Source organism: Fusarium vanettenii (assembly GCF_000151355.1).
Source record: "Fusarium vanettenii 77-13-4 chromosome 3 genomic scaffold NECHAsca_2_chr3_3_0, whole genome shotgun sequence".
NCBI lineage: Eukaryota > Fungi > Ascomycota > Sordariomycetes > Hypocreales > Nectriaceae > Fusarium > Fusarium vanettenii.
This window is the reverse complement of record NW_003315880.1, coordinates 79,020-97,789: the sequence shown is the minus strand read 5'-3', so window position 1 is coordinate 97,789 and position 18,770 is coordinate 79,020. Positions and strand designations below refer to the sequence as shown.

The window sequence follows — 18,770 nt, the reverse complement described above, 5'->3', positions numbered from 1 at the left end:
CCTGTGAGCCTGTCTACTTGGACTCGATAGTAGAACTTGCGGTTTCGGCTATTTCAGCCATCCTCTCACCTTAACTTCATTCTCCCGCTGCTTGAATGCCTTTACAATTTATTCCATATGATTCCCATTTCTTCTCCAGGGCCCTGTAACATCACAGCCTGATTCGGTACAGTGACTTGCAACTCGCTGCGCCTCCACTACCGACCAACTGAAACATGTTTACCCAACCACATGTCGTAGCCAAGACTTGAAATCTCAGCTCTCATCATTGTGGATCACTGCATTGCTCCAATGAGCCTATGCCCTTGGTTCTCCAGCCGCCGGGGCTTGGGTTTTCAGCCAGTAGGCTGGTCGACCCCGTAATGTTGCATGGACTTGCTCACAGTCTCACACCTCGAACCTCATTCTTCCCCCCCCCCGCAATTCTCAACGCTCAAGCAGCTTTCACCTTTCATCGTCTCTTTGCCTACTCGGGGAGTCTCTGTGTCTTTACCGCTCACAAACAGCAGTCCGCGCGCGGACCAAGACGTCAGAATTAAACTGATATCCCCTGGAAGATCCTGGCGGGGTCCTCGCTCTGTAGGGGTCTCTCTCAGCCACATTGACTTCCCCTTCGAGGTTTTCAATTATTTGACTTCCAATACATGAGTCGTCTTCGCGATGGCAAATAACAGCGTCAAGGAATTGTCCGCGTCTGGACGCTCGCAGGTTCACGTTGGCGACAACTACATTTCGAGCTCGGAAGACGGCAAATGCATGATTGACCTGCGAGGCACCGACCCACGCCGGGACAAAGATCGCATTGAAGAACTCAAAGGCGGCTTACTGGCAAAGCTCTGCGACTGGATCTTCGCCGATGCGTGCTTTACCCAATGGCGGAATCCCGAGAGCAACCGTCTCCTCTGGATCAAAGGAGACTCCGGAAAAGGGAAAACCATGCTGGTGTGCAGTATCATCAACTGGCTTCGGACTAACGAAAAGGCGACGTTGGCATACTTCTTTTGTCAGAAGTCAGATGAGAATCTAAGTTCCTCCGCTGCAGTTCTCCGGGGACTTGTCTACATGTTGGCCAGAGAACACGACACCATTCGAGAACTTGTGCAGGATGAGTATAAGAACGCAGGAAGGAGTTTATTCTGGGATCGCAATGCCTGGTACGCGCTAAAGGAAATCCTAAACACAGCTCTCCAACGGGAGGGCCTGGGAGACATCGTCATCATCGTTGATGCTCTTGATGAATGCGTGACTGGCATCCATCAGCTCCTGGATCTCGTCATCAGACTCTCCTCCAAGACGTCACGGGTGAGATGGATCGTCTCCAGCCGGAACGAACCAGAGATCGAACAGCATTTCGACGAGTTTATGGATGATCCTATCCTACGCATTGAGCTCGGCACTAGCTCCGAGGCAGCTAGTTTTCGCACCTATCTGCAGTCCAAGGTCGATGAACTGGCAGAGTCCCAGGATTACGACAAAGAGACAAAAATGGCCGTCAAACTTCATCTGGAACGGAATGCCAACGCCAATCTTCACTGGGTGACGCTCGCGTGTCAGACACTGGAGCGAGCTGAAAGGGGCCAGGCGATCGACACAGTCCATCAATTTCCTCCGGGTCTAGATCGCTTGTATCTTTACCTATTCCGCCAGATCCTCGAGTCTTTTGGACATAGACCATGTCAAAAAGTGCTCGCTTTTGCAGCAGTCGTCAGCCGTCCGGTCTCGGTAGCCGAGTTTTCATGTCTGGCTGGCATTGAGGAAAACGAGACGGCGCAGCTTGTGGGCATCTGTCACACGTTTCTCACTTTGCAAAACGAAACTATCTACTTTGTTCATCAGTCAGCCAAGGACTTTCTTTTATCCTCTTCAGCTTCCATCGAGGTCATGCCCACACACCGCGAGATCATCGACAGATCATTACAAGCGATGAGGTTAGCACTGGAACGCGACATTTACAAATTGAAGCGGCCAGGTGTCTCCATAAACGAATTTGTCGTACCTCAGCCAGATCCGCTTGCTTCAATTCACTACAGTTGCGTCTTTTGGGTTGATCATCTAATCACATTGGCTTCAGAAAGTCATGAAGCCGTATCAGAACTTCTCGCCGACGGAGGTCCTCTTGATCTCTTTCTGAGACAGAGCTTCCTCAACTGGGTTGAGGCCCTTTCTCTTTTACAGAGTTTCCCGACTGGTGTCCATTCAATTGCAAGATTATCATTACTATTAGAAGTGAGTGTTGGGCTTCATTGAGTATAGAATTTCACCCGCTAACATGACTAGCGACAGCAAGATGTCGCCAAGCCAATTCTGCTATCCAAACTTGTGGAGGATGCACTCCGATTTATGAGATTTCATCAAGTAGGGATAGAGAACTACCCGCTTCAGGTCTACTCTGGTGCCCTCATCTTCAGCCCCAGAAATAGTCTCATTAGGCAGATATTCCAGAACGAGGAGCCGAGAGACATGGTTATTAAACCGCATACTGGAGATTATTGGAGTTCAGTTGTCTCGTCTTTTGAGGGTCATGACGCCAATGTTCTAGCCATGTCCTCAAGCAGCGGTCCCGACGGAACTATTGTGGCCTCTGCATCAGCGGACGGAACAATAAAGGTCTGGGATGCAACTACCGGAGAGTGTTTCCATACTTTCACCGTTCCCTGCGAGGGTAAATTTCCGTTTAACGTCTTCAACGACCCCGAACTGGAGAGTATTCTCTTATCCTTCCCCGAGGGCAGTCCTGACAAACTCCTTTCAGCCTCAGGCTCGACAGTTTCCGTCTGGAATCTCATCACGGGCCGGTGCGAAGGAGTGTTGGAACATCCGTCCGAGGTCTCGGTTGTCGCCCTCTCTTTTTACAACGGTACCAAAAGCGAGTGTGTCACACTATCTACTGACTGGACCGTCACTGTCTGGGATTTGAAGGCACGCAAGGCTATCAGGAAAATGGACATTGGGTCAGAAGCCACTCGTGAGGACACACTGGGACCCCACTCCTTTGCAAGATTTGCAAGTGGGAACCGCGGAGAAGGTCGGATTCTCATTCAACCTCGCTCATTAGGATTCCTCCTCATACGGGTTGGACCCCTAGCAGTCTGGGATCTGGACACGGGCAAATGCCTTCGGTTATTCGAGGACAACAGCACCATGTCCGGCATATATCTTTACCCACCGCCGGGGATTGGGCGTTCTAGGTCTGACATAGCATTCTCGCCCAACGGAACATTGGTGGCCACAAGTGGCATGACTGGCCGTATCAGAGTCTGGAGTGTCGCCACTGGAGAGTGCATTCACACTCTCGTACCAAAAGATGGGATCTCCTTCCCCGGCCCGCTTAGTCTTGCATTTACCAGGACATCTGCCCAGCTGATCTGGATAGGCTGGGAGATATCGCATGGTTTGCTAGGGGTTTGCAGTATTGATACTGGGAAAAGTTCGCTCATGATTCAGGTCACCGGTTCTTTCCGTTCGACTCTGCGGGTGTTGGAAGGCTCAAACAATATCGCTATTGCCGACGGTCAGATGATCAACGTTATTGATACATTTTCTGAGAGAAGCGAGATGCCCACCGGTACAGCAGCCAGCCAGGATGTGATAATATCAGAGAACGAAAGATATGTGGCATATTTCACCCGGGGTAATACTGTCCGGGTTCATGATCTGAGTGTACCAACGCTTCTCAGAGAGAAAACGCTAAGCAGCTGCCCAGACCACATTATCTTCGACGACTCGCAACTGTGCACGGTTTCCTTGAATGGTGGTTTCAGAGGAAATGATGTTTCCCCATGTCAATGCTTGCCTGGTCTCCAGGAGCCTGGGCCAATACCTCGCCACAATTACCAGATTGTGGGACGTTGGATTCTCAGAGATTCAAAAAAGCACATATGGCTTCCTTCCAGATATCGCCCTATAAACCAATGGTGTAAGGATGTCCAGGGATCGACGTTGGCTTTGCGCTGGGATCCGAGCAACGTCTACCATTTGAGGTTTTCAAATGACCCAGAAGATAGTCAGCCTTGAGTGCTTGTTCGGAAAGTAATTGAAATATATTAGACTCCAATTAATGCCTCTTGTTCTTTCTTACACTCTGATAAACTATATACTAGTAGCATTTCTTTTCTCTTTACAAGATAACTGAGCGCCCCTCGCACATGGCCAGCTAGTAGAAGTGGGTTAATAAAAGGCAGTGATATAAAAGTCTCTACTTGGCCGAGTTATCAACCTCGATAACCACAGGATTCGAAGAATCAGAACAGTCTCCAGAGTACTTTTTTGCCGTGTACCCATCGAGCTGCGAGCTATTAGTATATTGCCTCCCAAAGGAATGAATCACATACCCAACGAACAACGAAAAGCCAGCTTGCAAGAGCTGTGCTGATACAAATCATGGCAATGTACCCCTTGCGCCAATACGGAGCGTCGTCAGCCGGATACAAGACAATGCCCCAAAACGTCCACAGCAGCCCGTCACTAGCGGCCATCGAAGCGAGGATGACACTGCGGGCAGCATCATCGGCGGTTCGGGCAACGATATTACTTGACCAGCTGTACAACAGAGGGTTGATACCGTAAGACGTTGAGGAGAGGTAGAGAACGGTTAGGTTTCCGGGTACAGACATGTTTGGAACCAGTAGGACAATTGAGCAGATAATCTGAATAGCGCAGAGAGTGAATCCGATGGTGAGTCTCTGGTTATATCGATCGATCGCTAACGACGACGAGAGTTCTGCAACAATACCAATAGCATGCGTAGCGATTGGCAAGGTGTTGACCTGGGATTGGCTAAAACCATCCATGTCTTTGCGATACTTCAGGTAAAGAAGCATTAAACCTTGCACAATATAGGCTTGCATAGCTGTGGAAAGCACCGAGAAAGTGCAGCAGATGTAGCTATCATATATTAAAGTCAGCATTTCTTCTCAGCTTTATTATCCAGTACTTACATCAAAGGTTGGCCGAGCACTCTCTTGATAAGGCTCCATGCCTCGATGTTGTGCCCATCCTCACGCTTTGGCGGCAACCGATCAAGGGCTAGCTGGCGTTCCTTCTCATCAAGATAGGGTGCCTCGGTAATCTCCGGAAGGTCAGGGAAAAAGAAGTATCCAAAGAGTGCGGTGGGCACCGTGATGATGCCGTCTATGAGAAAGACCCATTGCCAGCCTTGGAGTCCTCCGTGGCCCTCCATCGATTCGTGGATCGCCGCCATCATGGCACCGGCAAACATCTTGCCGACTTGACCCGCGACAGTGAACATTGCAGTTCGCCTCGCGATCTCATCAGATTTGCTATATCAGGTCAATAGTGCTCTGTACGCAGGGAGGGTGAAAGACGTACTACCATGAGCCCATGATGTAGATGGAGCCAGCGTATGTGCTTGCTTCAGCCAATCCCATTAGAAAGCGGACAGCACAGAGCTGAGAGTATGTCTTGCAGGCGGCGCTGGCCATGGTGAGGCCGGCCCACACGACTACCATAGCCGAAAGCCATATCCGGGGTCGAAGCTTTTGGATGATGAGACTGCTGGGGATTTGGCCGACCAGCATGCTAGATTGAATGTTAGTCCAGGCTTCATCGGCTCAGGGTCAGTAGAACTTACCCGGCCGAAGCCATCGAGAGGAGGACATTGTACTGGTTTCCAGTAAGTTCAAGGGCCTCTTTCAGTCCGGCCACCTATTTTGCACCATTAGTACCAGAGGAAGAGACATGGTCACGGGATAACGCTTACATATGCGTTCGCGAAGGCTTGCCGGTCTTCAACTGAATTAGCTCATCCCTGGTGACCTGTGGTGAGGGGACGTACCGAGGTGATTAAAGAAGAAGCTGAAGCAGCAAAAGGTCTATAAGGATGCCCTTCTTAGCAGGGAACCCAAGTCAGGGTCGGATCACGTCTTACGAGGATGAAGAAATCTGCAAGCTGTTAGATGAGCAAATCACTCAAAGCCATCAGGGTGCCTACCAAGCTTGCGAATCAGCTTCTTCTCCTCCTTGCTAGTATCACCCCAAAGAAAATCCGTCACTGTGGTTGACGTCTCATTAGTGCACGACGTGCATGTAAAAGTGGCTGAAACCTACTCTTTACCCTTGTACATGCACCAGCTATTGGATGGTTGTTTCCAGCTGGCTAGATGGCGCACCTTGGTTTTATGCGGAATTTCAAGCCCTGTTTAATAATGCCGCATTTACGATTGGGCAGAGCAAAGAGTTGCCAAGTGGGCTGACGGGGGGAGCATAGACGTGCCCATCAAGGTTCTCGGCCCGTTTATCTCGCCCGTTTTGCATGGGACTCGTCTGAGAGAGATAAGACGGGGAGGATATAAACCGTGATCATCCTTGTAGATTTTCTTGATGTTTTTCTGGAGTTTTGTTCCTCGTGGGTGATTCTTTTCTAGTTTTCTGGTCTGCGTTCAAGCTGGTTCATCTCTCCAAGTTCTCAATCACTTTTGAGAATGCCAAGCACTTACACTAGCTACGAAGAGACTGAGCCAACGCTGCCAAATGCCATTCTGCTTTATACACCTCAGACTGACGAAACTTGGTATTCACATGGACTCGCTCGGTTGAAACACGCAAAGCCGTGCCATGATCACAAGGCGGCGTTTCAATACATAGCTGTCATTGAGTGGGTAGTAATGCGTATGCCCCCACGCCCAGAACGTAATCAACTCTCCTTGGCAATTTAAGCCGAGATTTGCCTCGAATCAAACACATCGGTTATAAAATTCAGAAGGTGGGAGTCGTCGTCAACCTCCACGTCCCGAAGAACACCTCCACGCGGGTTAAGTTCTGTCTTGGCGGGAGGACGATTTTGGTGGCGGATATGGCCGCCGGCCCGCCGGCAGATGGAATGCCTATCAGGTATACGAGGTGAGGTTTTTTTTTCCTAGTTCAAACTCAAGACCTCAGAGGACGTTATGCTAAGGTTGTAGGCAATCTCAAGATGGACAATATTACACGAGGCAGGCTGTTCACGGCATTCACAATTAATTTCCCGGCCGAGCTAAGTGTGCCTCGGATGAGCTTATTCGCACACGGCAGTCACCATTAACCTTAAATCCACTACAGCTCTCATTTTTCGCATCTCTCGGCGTGACAGCGTTGAAACAAACATTTAGGTACCTAGCCGCTAATGCATGTTTTCTCTTGCCATGTGATTCAAGTGGTGCATTAGCCGCCAGCTCTCCTCTTTCTTCCCCTCCTTGGGCAGTCATTTTCGGGATTTGTCTTCATCCTTTACTTAATTCAATAGAGGCGATGAAGCCGTATTGAAAACATGAAGAGAACTCGCTGTTTCTTCCGACTGGCTACATATAACACAACATCAAATGGTCATTTCTGTTCCAGATTAACAAGAAACAACGCGGAGAGTTCCTTGCCGAGCTCCCCCTCTTCATGGCATGTGGTGGCGCATACAGAAAAGACTAAACTCAGGCACACACAAGCCACAAAACGGCTCGCAGAAATTCTCCTAAACTCAATGTAACCTCATCCCATCCCCGTAGCCCCTATCTCCGACGCAGACGACGCCCTCCTCCTCGGATTCCACCTCTACCACCTCGAGGGTTGGGCTCTCCCCTCACACACTCGAAGCAGCTAGGTTCATAATACCGACTGGAACCCGACTCGTCCGCGGTGAAGAAATAATCCGCGTATCGCCTACAGACGTCTGTACCATTCGTCTCGTCAGGGGTGTACTCGAAGAGTTTGCACGACTCGTCAGAGCCCTGATCCTCGATACAGCTCTTCGCACAGTCTTCCAGAGAAGTAGAGTCGCCATACGGAAGAGGTTCTCTTGCATCGCGACCCACAATGCCGCAGTTGAGGTCGCCAGTGTCGTCTTTCAGCGTGTACGATGTGCATGATGAAGTCGCAGTCGTGGACGCAGACGTGGTGGTTGGAGCTTCCGTGATTGTCGTCGATATTTCAGCCGTAGTGCTTGATGAAATGGGTTCTGTTGTAGTTGTCGCCGCGAGAGCCGTTGAACTTGATCCTGGCTTACACGCGCTCGCGTGGACCCCCGAGGCAGCCAAGGCCGCAACGGCGAAAGATTTGGCAGAAGGCATTGAAGGAGCCAAGAGAATGGAGATGTGGAAGTGGAAAGGAGCAGAAAAAGATGGGGTTGGCGTTGAATTTATCAACATTGCCCCTGAGCTTTGACGCCACCTAGTCCTAGTGTGGTCAAGCAAAAGCAATAGTTCTGGAACTAGTAGCACAACCCCTGAGAGCTGAATTATCTGCCCTATCACGATGGAGATTCCAATACGAGGATGACGTTGGCGCGATCTGAATATTATTAGGTCGTATTGTTAGAGCACCTCTTCCCATTGACACGGAGCAGAGAGTGAGACATAAAATAAGAGTTGATATGTCGAGCTCATTATTATTGTCGCATAAAAGAATGGATATCATAAAAGAAATATGTGCGACCAGAGTAAAACCCTTCTGCAAAATATCTTCAACTTTTCGACCTCAAAGAAGGTAAAGGTATCATGGCATCAACGCTCCATCAACGCTTCATCAAACCACCGCTACGCTCAAAAAAACAACAACGCTCAAATCTCTCAATTCTTCTCCTCCTTCCCAACCTCGACAGCCTCGCCAGTTCCAGGAGCCACGACAGTGACTTTGCCCTTTTCAATGTCCTTGGCGAGGTTTTCGAGGCGGCTGACCTTGTTGTGCTTGATCCAGGCTGGGTGGCCAGAGTCGAAGACGTCGTCCATTTCTTCGAGGGTGAAGCCCTTTGTTTCGTGGGCTGTGAGGAACATGTGGATAAAGGCTGCGGCGTTGACTGTGGAATGTTAGCTAGAGTTACTTGGGAGAGATGTGGTACCTACAAGTGCCAAAGATGTAGTACATCTTGTAGCTAAATTCATGAGTCAGTGGCATATTCTCAAGAGTTTCCACAAAAGCTTACTTGATGTTCCACACTATTCACAACATGTTAGCAAATCATTCAAAGCTTGATGGGTAGGATATGCTTACGCAGAGGCGGCACGGCAAAAGCCAGGACCATGTTCCAGAACCAATTAGTCGATGTGCTGATAGACACAGCCTTGGCTCGAATCTGAGACGGATAAATCTCAGCAGGGTACGTCCATGAAGTCGGACCCCAAGTCGTGGCAAAGGTAGCAACAAAAAGGTACGAGCACGCAACGATGGCCGACGACACCGGGCGGTTGTCCTTGACGACCCAGCTGACGTCTGAATCGGGATCGTCCTGGGGCTGTCCATAGTGTTGCTGCAGAGCACCTATTCCCTGTTAGCTTTAAAAACTTGGATAATTGCTCGAGTAACTTGCCTGTGATGAACAGCCAGGTCATCATGAGGAATGACCCAATGACCAAAGCCGGGCGACGACCGAACTTGTCCAGATACAAGATAGCGGGCAGGGTCAACAGCACGTTGATGATGTACTGAATAGACGCCGTCAACAGAGGAGAGGCAATGTTAGCGCCCTCCATAATGTAGACGATGTAGTCTGTACCCAGTCAGTAAGTACTCCCAACATCAGCAGTTGCTTCCACATACACATCATAATGTTCATGCCACACAGCTGACTCCAAGCCTGAATACTCATGCCCAGAATCACACGCTTAATCATTCTCCTCGTAACCAAGTTCTTGTAGCTATTAGCAGCCTCCTCACGGTCAAACCGCAACGAGTCCTCAATTTCACGGTACTGGGCCAGGACAGTCGGATGCGTCTTGTCGCCTTTTCCGTGGAGGTTAGCCAGCGTCTGGAGTGCTTCCTCCCACCTGTCTTGCGAGGCGAGCCATCGGGGACTGGACGGGAAGAAGAATAAACCGACCAGGAGGATCCAGGCTGGGACCATCTGAACTCCCCAGGGGATTCGGAAGGCTGCTGTTGACTGGTTCTTGTCGTCGGGGCCGCCGTCTATGCCGGCTGCGGCACCGTATTGGATGAAGTATTGGATGAGGATACCCCAAGTGATAGCCCATTGTTGCAAACTGTACTGTTAGGATGGTTTGAGTGTGTGAAAGGGGTACACACCTGACAACACGTCCTCGAATCTCCTTAGGGGCGATCTCGGCCTATACCTGTCAGTAGTTGAAACCACATTATAGAAAACCTCCAACGAACCTGATAGACGGGAACAACAGCACTAGCAATACCAACGCAAAACCCAGCAATAACTCGTCCCGTGCATAGCATACCAATATTCTGCGAAGCACATTGCAGAATACTACCAACGATCCATAGAATACAACTAATCTGAAGAGCAACCCTTCTCGAGTACCGATCAGCAAGAAACGACGAAAACAAAGACCCAACGAGGGATCCAGCCGGCATGGAAGCCGTGATGGCGCCCTGGCGATACGACTTGGGGTTGTCAAAGTACTGCTTATAAGCCTCGGTGCCAAGAACACCCGACATGGACGAAATGTCAAAACCGAACAGTCCGCCGCCTGAGCCTCAAAGTCAAAAAGCTGCCAAGAGAGGGGCTAGGCAAGCCCTGCAGAGGCGTACCTATGGCGGCGAAGCCGCAAATGAAGTAAACATTTGAAGCCTGATACATGGCGTTTATGTGGCGTAAGGGGTCGAGTATCCGCCTCAACAAAGTTGACGCATGTGGTGACCCCATGGTTTTTTTCAGGCGCTGTGTGCTGCTTAAAAGAAGAGCGGGACAACCCCTGCATTCATATGTTTGTTCATGGGTGATTCAGGCCATGTACCGTATGTTGAGTCAGAAGATGCCCCAAGAGGGGAAAGAGACGAACCGACCGTTGCACGGGCCGAATCAGTGGTGGCTTTGTGTAGCATTGAGGATGGAGGAGGTTTGGTTACCTGCGTTGTTTGGTAAAGGATCAGCATATTGTCAAGTTCCACGAGGTGTTTCTGAGCAAAGCGCATGTTCTCGCCAAATTGATTCACAGCCTAGACTGTCGTGTAGTAGGTCACACGCAGTAACACGCAAGGGGGGGAAGGGTTTTCGAAAATAGGCAGAATTGTTCTGTGTCATGTGTGAGTGGACCTTGGCATGGGAATAGCATCCTTGGCTATATTCCTATCCGGCAGCCGGCACCCAAAGTTCCCCCCTTTCAAACATCACTCCACGGTTTAAAAGTCCTTTTTCCCCGCAAGATCGACGTCAGCAGGATACCGATCCTTGTTGCATGATGGGCGGCACTCGCCGAGGTATATCGGCTCAGGGGGGGAGAGATCCATTTCCGCTCTGCCATGAGGTTGCGGCGGGTAAGGGACAGGGGACCGGGAAAGAAATCCTTCACCGTTGACTGTTAACGGTCCGAGTATCCCCGGATCGTCACAAGCCTCAAATCAGTTCACTTGTACAGCATCTTTCGCTCTCACGTGTCGTCACCAATCTCGCCTGACTGCAGGACGCCTCCCCTGTGGCTGCTTTCAGTAGGGCCGACTCTCTACCCCGGTCGTGCATAGATCTTCAATTGAAGGAATAAAGAAACCACCCCCTGGTTTGCTTGTCAGGGGAACAGGAACAGGGATGTTCAAGTAACCTTAGCATCAAGCTTGCTTCAACTGCGTGCTTCCCACCTTTTCCCCGGCAATAATGTCCCCGGCCATTCGGTTTACCATTCTCCCGATATCCGACGCGGGCATGGCAATCCATGCCCGACAGGGACAGTGCAACGTTACGCTTCCTTGTTGGCTGTCTGTCAGCAATGAACTGAGGTTCGCATTCTGATCGCCGATTTGTTACACATGATGGTGAACAGTTGTCTTCGGCATGTAGCGGTTGTTCTAGGCATTCGCCGAAAGAGTTGGTGATACTGGCGTGTTGCCATCACCATCCACTTCCTTCACCGCCAGGATGGGATTCCTCTCCGCCACCCTGCGTAAAGCAGAGCAAGCAGTGAGAAAAGGTGTCGTCCAAAGACAACGAGGTGTTTATCAGCTACAGCCGGCAAACAGGTGTTGAATGCGAATCTTGCGGGCAACGCCAGACGAGCAAGGTAAGCAAAGGTTCTGGAAACTTGTCAGCAAGGCAACCTGTGCAACAGCAACAGGAGCTGCCATCACATCGACGTCGCGACTCATCGTCACTGCAAGCAAAGGTTAGTAGCCCAAACAAGAATAATTTGTGTCATTGTCGGCCACTAGGCCGTCATCCGAGGGAAGCTGATGCATGCGGAGAGACAGCATAGAAAGCTGTGAGCCAATTGCGCCAAACTCGAGCCAGCCTCCAGGTCATGACGGCGTTAATTTACAGATTGCGAAATCAAAACAATGCAAAAGCAAGACCGTGTCTTTGCTGCCACCGGGTCGTCGTGAATGCCTCCCGTCTAAACATCCATTTTCATATCCGCAACTCCGACATCAAAATCATGCATGTATAACCGATGGGTATAATGAAGTGTAGGCATCAGCAAAAGGTGAATCAAGAGGAACAAGGTCCGATGTACTGTTCATGACAGTGTCGGAGAAAGTCTCGCTGCATCTGGAAGGACGAGTAATCGCCCTCTAGGATCCCCTCCAGGATGTTTCCTCGATTCGGGTTCCGGGCAAGAGCCGTCATCCTATCACGCAACGTGTTAAACGCGTCATGGAAACGGGACAGGATGGCCGGGGTGTTGGATGATCCGCCCGAAATATCGTTGCCAGGGTTATTGGGGTCGATGATGGACAAGCGATCCTTGTTCTTGTAGCTGAAAGTCGACACGTCGTTCTGGGAGATGGTCAGCAAAGCGGAGGGAATAGATGCAATGAAACACACCTTTCGAATGTACCCAACCGGCCGGGTGAGGGAGATGGCGTTGGTCTCGTAGCGGAAATCACGACCGTACAGTTCCAAGAACTCGAGGAGCATCTCGCCAAGGTTGTGCTCAGGGACGAGACTGCGGCTTTGGACCTGTGGGTTGAGTTGCAGCATACTGACCACCAGGCAGATAACCGAGAAACCACCAATGCCTCCATTGACAGGCTCATTGAGACCACGCATGAGGAGGAAGTGCTTGATCACAGTCACGAGAATGGGCATGGCAGGATAGAGCTCCTTCCACCGGAGGAATGTATCGACGGCCTGAACACCGCCCAGGTTCTCAAACGAAATGTCCACTTTCAGGCCAGTTTGCTTGTCAACGTACTTAACCAGGGGAACCCGGGCATGCGCAATGACCTCGATTGAATCAGGATCTGCAACGCGTTGACTGGTGAGGAACTTGGAGAACTTGTATAGCCAGCTCTTGGCTGCCAGGTAAGTCGGCGGACCACCTCGCATGTAACTTGCTGAACAGACAACCAGGTCCATGTCTGCAGTGGGGAGGTAGAGGCCGGACATGTAGGATCCAAAGGGGTGGACTGTCGCGCTCGCAAAGTTTCGACCGTCGCGTCGCATCGCCTTTCGCAGGTTCTCGACAAGGTTGTCGCGGATGCGCTGCTCGAAATCGCGGGGTCTCACGTATTCGTAAAAGTCAATGATCTCCTTGTGTAGCCTAGAATGCGTCAGTCTGACTCAAGTGGTGACTGTGTCGACGTGTTGCCTGGGCCAATCGCGGCAAGCAACACGCGATATGTTGAGGTGGTGCAAACTTACCGAAACGCCATGTCTGTTGTAGCAGAATGGTCGACTGTGGCCCAAGGGCAGGGATCCTCGCTTGACTTGGGCTGCCAGTTCGACAGCAGCATGCCCTTAGAAGGTTTCGTGCTGATCTTCTTGAGTTGGCCATAGTCGGGAGGCTTGATCTCGTCGTTCGCTGTTCGCTTGCGAGAGCCGAGAGGGCCACCAGTGTCTCGCGGAGGAAGAGGTAGGTGCTTGGGTCCAGCTGGCAGAGGCTCCTTTACCGCGTTGAGAGGTCCAGTCGAGGCCTTCGGGCCAGAGGGGGCGTTCGTGGGCGGTGGTGGCGGCGGCGCTTCACGTGGGGGAGGGGGGACTTCTACCACTTCGTCCTCACTGGCCTCATCTTCAGTGAGATCAAACGAGATAAAGTCCTCGGCTTCGGTTGAGGCGGCAAGTTTGGCAGCGGTTTCATCTTCGACTCGAGCCTTTCGGATCAGCTTCACCATATCTCGCTTCTTCCGCGTACTCTCGTCGGGGCACGGAAGTGCTGTGTATGGATCGGGATTGGACCACTTAGGCGCGGCATCACCAGATGCAGAGTCGTCGCCGGTTTTGGCGCGCTTCTTGGAGGGGCCTTCGGTCTCCTCGGAGTCGGAAATGTCCATCTCAAGCTCATCATCGTCCGAAAGCTCGTCGATGGGTCGGAACTTGGCAGTACCCTCTTCTCCTAGGCGCTCTTCGGGAAGGTTTGCTGTCGCGCTAGAAACGATGGCTCTCTCGGAAGGATGAGGCGGTGGCTGCCATCGTCGGCCACCTCGTCCACGACCTGGGGCTCGGCGCGGGCGATCGTATGAACCGCGATAGTTGTTGGATGGGTAATCCTGGATTCCAGCGGGCTTGTCAACACGGAAAGTGAAGTCACTCTGAGGCATTCGCGGTCTATATGAATCACCGCCGCCTGGTCGGAAATCACCGCGCGGCGGGGGACGAGGAGGCAGGTCGTGTTGTCTGCGGTCGGGTCGCCAAGTGTCGGACTCGATGCGACCGCGATCATGCGGGGGAGGAGACGGGCGATAGGATCTGTTATTCCTATTTGGCGGTCCTCCCTTCTTCTTGTTCGGTTTGTTGCGCACCATGGTTGCGGTATTTCGAGGGCGTTGTTGATTGATGAAACAATTTCGGCCTTGGTCGCGAAGAAGAAAAAACGAGGCTCGCGATCATCGGAGAAAAGCGCGCTAGACGGAAGTGGTGGGGGGCGAATGGAGGGGGGTTAGTCAGCGGAATGTGGATCACGGGCCTGGGAGGGTGCTACCCTAGAGCCACACGTCGAGCTGGAAGTTTGTCGCTTTTGCGGCGTTTCTCTTGATTCTTGTAACTCGTTGTCATTAAATGAAGGGTGTTTGATTGCGTTGCGGCTGGGATAGTCATATTGGGTTTAAAAATTCGTATGGTTAACGTTGAACTCAACTCTATGGATTCAACGCTGAGAGAGGGGGGCCCTCTCCGAACATGAAGGTCCCATGTTGAACCTCAGCCTTTGACCTTTATAGACAACGATAGCCTTGCTTTCTTGCTGAAACGCGCTTTTTTCATGTGCCACGTGATGAATTTGATACGGATGTGATTTATTTAGATGCAAATACCGCACCATCCCCTTTCAACCTCACGCCTTAGGATCATGCGCCGAAACCTCAATCTCAACCGCCATGCCGGGCGCGCCCAGCTCCTTGACACCAATTTCGGTCCAAATGGGTTTGTGATTGGGCATCCACTTCTTGAAGTTCTGACCCATCCTGGCCGTGACCTCGGGCGTGATCGAGAGATGGTATGAGTTGACCCGGAAGACCTGATCCCAGCCCTTTCCTCCAGCAGCCTTGAGCGCCGTGTCGACGTTGACAAAGGCTTGGTCGATTTGCTCTAAGACGGACTCGGAAAAGGTAAGGGTGCCGTTTCCGTAAGTCCAGCCGCCTGTGATGAGCGCGTTAGCGTCTAACTGAGCTTGTATACCATTAGAGACTTACCTTGGCCGCTGGCTTCGATTCTATCGCCCACTCGAACAGTCTGCATGTAGCCCAGAGTGTCGCGGGCCCACTCGCCGGCGCCCTCATAAGCCGAATACTCGAGGTGAGACATGATGTAATGGTTGATCGGTAGTGGGAAAGAGATGAGTTTGTAAAGTCGTGAGTCTGTTAATCGATGGATTGAATTGAGCTATTCTAATTGATCTTTACTTGAGTTTATATACTTGCATCTTACATCGCTGTAACTCCGTACTCTTACGGATATTCCATCTCGTACATCCTCCGAGTTGGAGGATCTTACATGGACGGCCTAATTTTCGTTTTGGATGAGTAATTATCGCTCTCTCACCCGGGGCGGCAAAGGATTACTCTGCCAAGACGGAGCAACAAGACGATCAATCTGACAAATTGACCAGATCGAAGGATTCCATAACATGACATGAGGGTTTCGTAACGTGCCCTCTGCAGCAAAGCCTCCGATAGAAGCATCCGAAGCGTAATCCACTCTTGGTGGAGTCGCGATAGTCCCTCGTGAGTGGCTCATTTGCGATTACAGATTGAGCTATCGCGGCGTGGATCTTGGAGTCGGGAGAGATCTGACGCGTTGCGCGATATCCAACCTAAAGCATCCGAAATGATTCCAAAAAGCCTCAAGACTCTCTTCAGTAAGTACGTACCATTCAATGTCCACAATAATCCTCTACTGATTCTTCTTCTTAGCCGCCTCCACGTACGCATTCACCTTCTCAATCTCCGCTCTCGCGCCATCCCACTTCTTGCGCTTCCCATCAAACACGCGCCACAGGAACGGAGTGTAGATGCCATCCATCAGCATCTTATAAAACGCCCGGTCTTGGAACCAAAACTTCCATCCTGTCAATCCCCATCCGAGGTGCTCGTTTACCTGGGTGCCCGCCGCCTTGTTGGCCCACGCGATCCATTCGTGCTGGCGCACCCATCCGGGGACTGCGCTTCCGTCTTTGGCGATGCTGCAGATGAAGTCGTGCTGGGCATCGACGGCTCTGTTCATCTCCTTGACGGATGGGAGGGGAGAGGTGCCCTTCCAGACCTGCGCCACGGCCATGGAGCAGAGGTCGTACAACGGGAATGCGCCCGTCGCGAAAGCTACGGTGCCCATGAAGGCAAGCGACTGAGGATAGTCGAGCGAGAAGACATTCTGGTAGAGACGAGCCAGAGGCTTTCCACGCGATCCGATGCTTGCCGCCCACTTGGGCGTGGTGTTGCGCGTGGGATCAACACTGGGATCGAGCAGATTGAACTCGGTCTTGTATCCGGTGCACCAAATGATGGTATCAGCATCAAGACACGTGCCATTATCAAGCTCAACCTCCTTTGGTCCCACGACGCGCTTCAGACCGCTGACCGAGATGATGTCTCCAGACTCGAGCAGATCCACCAGATTGTCCGAGATGATGGGCACGGCGTGCTTGATCGGCGGTGCGGGGTTAAGCTTCCACTCCGGACGGATCTTGAAGGCTTTGTCCTGCATCTTCTTGCACATGGTGTTGAACATCCACTCGAAGAAGCGCGGGAAGTTCAACTCGAGGAACCCGGCAAATGCAGCTTTGCGGGCTGTTAGAGTATGATCAAAGGGCGCTCCATTTACCACGCGTGGCATCTGCGAGTTTGGTCAATATTGTCGCCTTGGGCGGGAGATGTTGGGATACGCACCACCAAGGCTCCATGGTTGTGAGACACCCAGACCTTGTCGGCGTGGCCACAGAGAGCTGCTGCGGTATCGGCGCCCGTGTTGCCCATGCCCACGACAACCACCTTTTTGCCCTTGAAGAGCTCAGGCCTGAAAGAAAGTGAGTGAGTAAAGTTCACGATGTCTCAACAGGTAAAAACGTACCTCTTGAATGCACGCGAGTGCAGCACCTCACCCTCAAATTGCTCCAGACCCTCAAGCTTGGGAACATGAGGACGAGAGTTGATCCCCGAAGCGATGACGACCTTGTCAAAGTACTCTGGGCCTGACCCTTCGACGTCGACTATCCAGCGATCATGCTCATCGTCGTGATGCACACCAGTGACTATTGTGCTCAGTCGCAGCCTGGAAGTCAGGTTGAAGTGCTCTACATAGTCTTCGAGGTACTTTTGCACATGTCCGGCTGTGCAATGACTGGGTGTATCGTCGGGAAAAGGAAAGTCTGTGAAGCAGCCCTGTTTATAGTGAGCATGCCGACCTGTGATGGTCTAGAGTCAGGTGGGTTACCCTTTCTTTGGAGATGTTGATGATAGTCGCTGCTGAGTGTTAGGACTGCGTGTCTGGAGGGACACTCGTCTTACTGGGGAGAACAGAGGTCTTGTCCTCGTCTGTGTAATGCCATAATCCTCCCACGTAGCTGTTGCGGTCAAAACCCGTCACATCGAAGCCCTCTTCAGTCAAGTTTTTGACGGCCACGAGGCCAAGAACGCCTGTCCATCGTCAGTACACCTCCGTATGGCTTCGACTAGCGCGGGAGGTACTTACCAAGGCCGATAACGGCTACGCGAGGTGATTGCTCTGCCATATCTACAAGCCTCTTGTTTTCCACCTTTGCAACTATCAAGTAGCTTCAAACAGAAGCCCTTCGCGTGATATTTTATGTCTCCCAACGTAAAACGCCCAGCTGAAAGCCTGAGACCCCATCAAGGTCCTGCAGGGCGGAATTCTCGCGGGTCCGCTCACGACGCATCACAGCGTTTCGTGCCCAGAGCGCGGAAATGCGTCCCGCGCGTTTAGACGAGCTGACCTATGAGAACCGGCGAACCTGAAATTTGATGAGATGGATTAGATAAAACGCGGCAATCTCACTGGAGAGGTGTACCGAGCTGAGAATCCATCAGGCCATGGTGTCCCACGGGCGCTGTGAGGAGTTTGCCCGACTCCGGGGGTTTCTCTGGTCCGCGCGTCCGACTCTGGGGATTGTCGGTCGGTGTTGACATGTTTCGCCGACGTTGAGAAGATGTACGTGATCCAGGAATGTGAATGTTATAATTTGGGCGTACAGAGGAAAGTCGGTGTTGCTGCTTACTCGTCCTTTAGATCAACATAAGCGCCGCGTCTTCAATTCGGGTCATCCCTTGCGCACCTCAGTACATGAGCCCTGCCGATCAACCTAGAGGTTTTACCGGCCCCGGGCTGTCGGACGGATCATGGCGACGAGCCGGACCTCCGATGCCGGTCTTGACTTTCGGATTGAGGCTTGTCCGTCCTTCGCTTGTGCTGATCTAGAAATATTCTAGAAGTTTTCCAGCCA

At 51.6% G+C, this 18,770-nt stretch overlaps 7 protein-coding genes across 7 annotated transcripts; 1 reads left to right on the top strand and 6 right to left on the bottom strand.

Moving 5' to 3' along the window:
• Window positions 1–660: 660 nt before the first annotated feature.
• On the top strand, window positions 661–4,014 carry NECHADRAFT_77314 (uncharacterized protein; the record flags this gene model as incomplete). The annotated part of the gene is made up of 2 exons (XM_003052814.1): window positions 661–2,226; window positions 2,284–4,014. 2 exons carry the CDS (start codon window positions 661–663, stop codon window positions 4,012–4,014), a joined length of 3,297 nt encoding a protein of 1,098 aa, XP_003052860.1.
• Window positions 4,015–4,195: 181 nt separating this feature from the next.
• On the bottom strand, window positions 4,196–6,011 carry NECHADRAFT_36800 (uncharacterized protein; the record flags this gene model as incomplete). The annotated part of the gene is made up of 7 exons (XM_003052354.1): window positions 4,196–4,285; window positions 4,332–4,884; window positions 4,938–5,279; window positions 5,329–5,538; window positions 5,591–5,664; window positions 5,720–5,751; window positions 5,951–6,011. Coding segments are annotated over 7 exons (1,362 nt in total), but the record flags the coding sequence as incomplete, so codon positions are not given.
• Window positions 6,012–7,496: 1,485 nt separating this feature from the next.
• On the bottom strand, window positions 7,497–8,054 carry NECHADRAFT_77312 (uncharacterized protein; the record flags this gene model as incomplete). The annotated part of the gene is made up of 1 exon (XM_003052353.1): window positions 7,497–8,054. One exon carries the CDS (start codon window positions 8,052–8,054, stop codon window positions 7,497–7,499), a length of 558 nt encoding a protein of 185 aa, XP_003052399.1.
• Window positions 8,055–8,552: 498 nt separating this feature from the next.
• On the bottom strand, window positions 8,553–10,528 carry NECHADRAFT_36715 (uncharacterized protein; the record flags this gene model as incomplete). The annotated part of the gene is made up of 9 exons (XM_003052352.1): window positions 8,553–8,779; window positions 8,826–8,854; window positions 8,906–8,918; window positions 8,974–9,185; window positions 9,241–9,469; window positions 9,520–9,959; window positions 10,003–10,043; window positions 10,093–10,418; window positions 10,480–10,528. The coding sequence occupies 9 exons, from the start codon at window positions 10,526–10,528 to the stop codon at window positions 8,553–8,555; spliced, it is 1,566 nt and encodes a 521-aa protein (XP_003052398.1).
• Window positions 10,529–12,409: 1,881 nt separating this feature from the next.
• NECHADRAFT_1558 (uncharacterized protein) lies at window positions 12,410–14,448 on the bottom strand (the record flags this gene model as incomplete). Its single annotated transcript, XM_003052351.1, has 3 exons — window positions 12,410–12,655; window positions 12,704–13,421; window positions 13,523–14,448. Coding segments are annotated over 3 exons (1,890 nt in total), but the record flags the coding sequence as incomplete, so codon positions are not given.
• A 701-nt stretch (window positions 14,449–15,149) lies between these two features.
• Window positions 15,150–15,619, bottom strand: NECHADRAFT_77309 (uncharacterized protein; the record flags this gene model as incomplete). The annotated part of the gene is made up of 2 exons (XM_003052350.1): window positions 15,150–15,454; window positions 15,508–15,619. The coding sequence occupies 2 exons, from the start codon at window positions 15,617–15,619 to the stop codon at window positions 15,150–15,152; spliced, it is 417 nt and encodes a 138-aa protein (XP_003052396.1).
• A 588-nt stretch (window positions 15,620–16,207) lies between these two features.
• Window positions 16,208–18,041, bottom strand: NECHADRAFT_91608 (uncharacterized protein; the record flags this gene model as incomplete). The annotated part of the gene is made up of 6 exons (XM_003052349.1): window positions 16,208–17,146; window positions 17,200–17,326; window positions 17,381–17,691; window positions 17,744–17,772; window positions 17,818–17,946; window positions 18,002–18,041. 6 exons carry the CDS (start codon window positions 18,039–18,041, stop codon window positions 16,208–16,210), a joined length of 1,575 nt encoding a protein of 524 aa, XP_003052395.1.
• Between the last annotated feature and the right edge of the window lie 729 nt (window positions 18,042–18,770).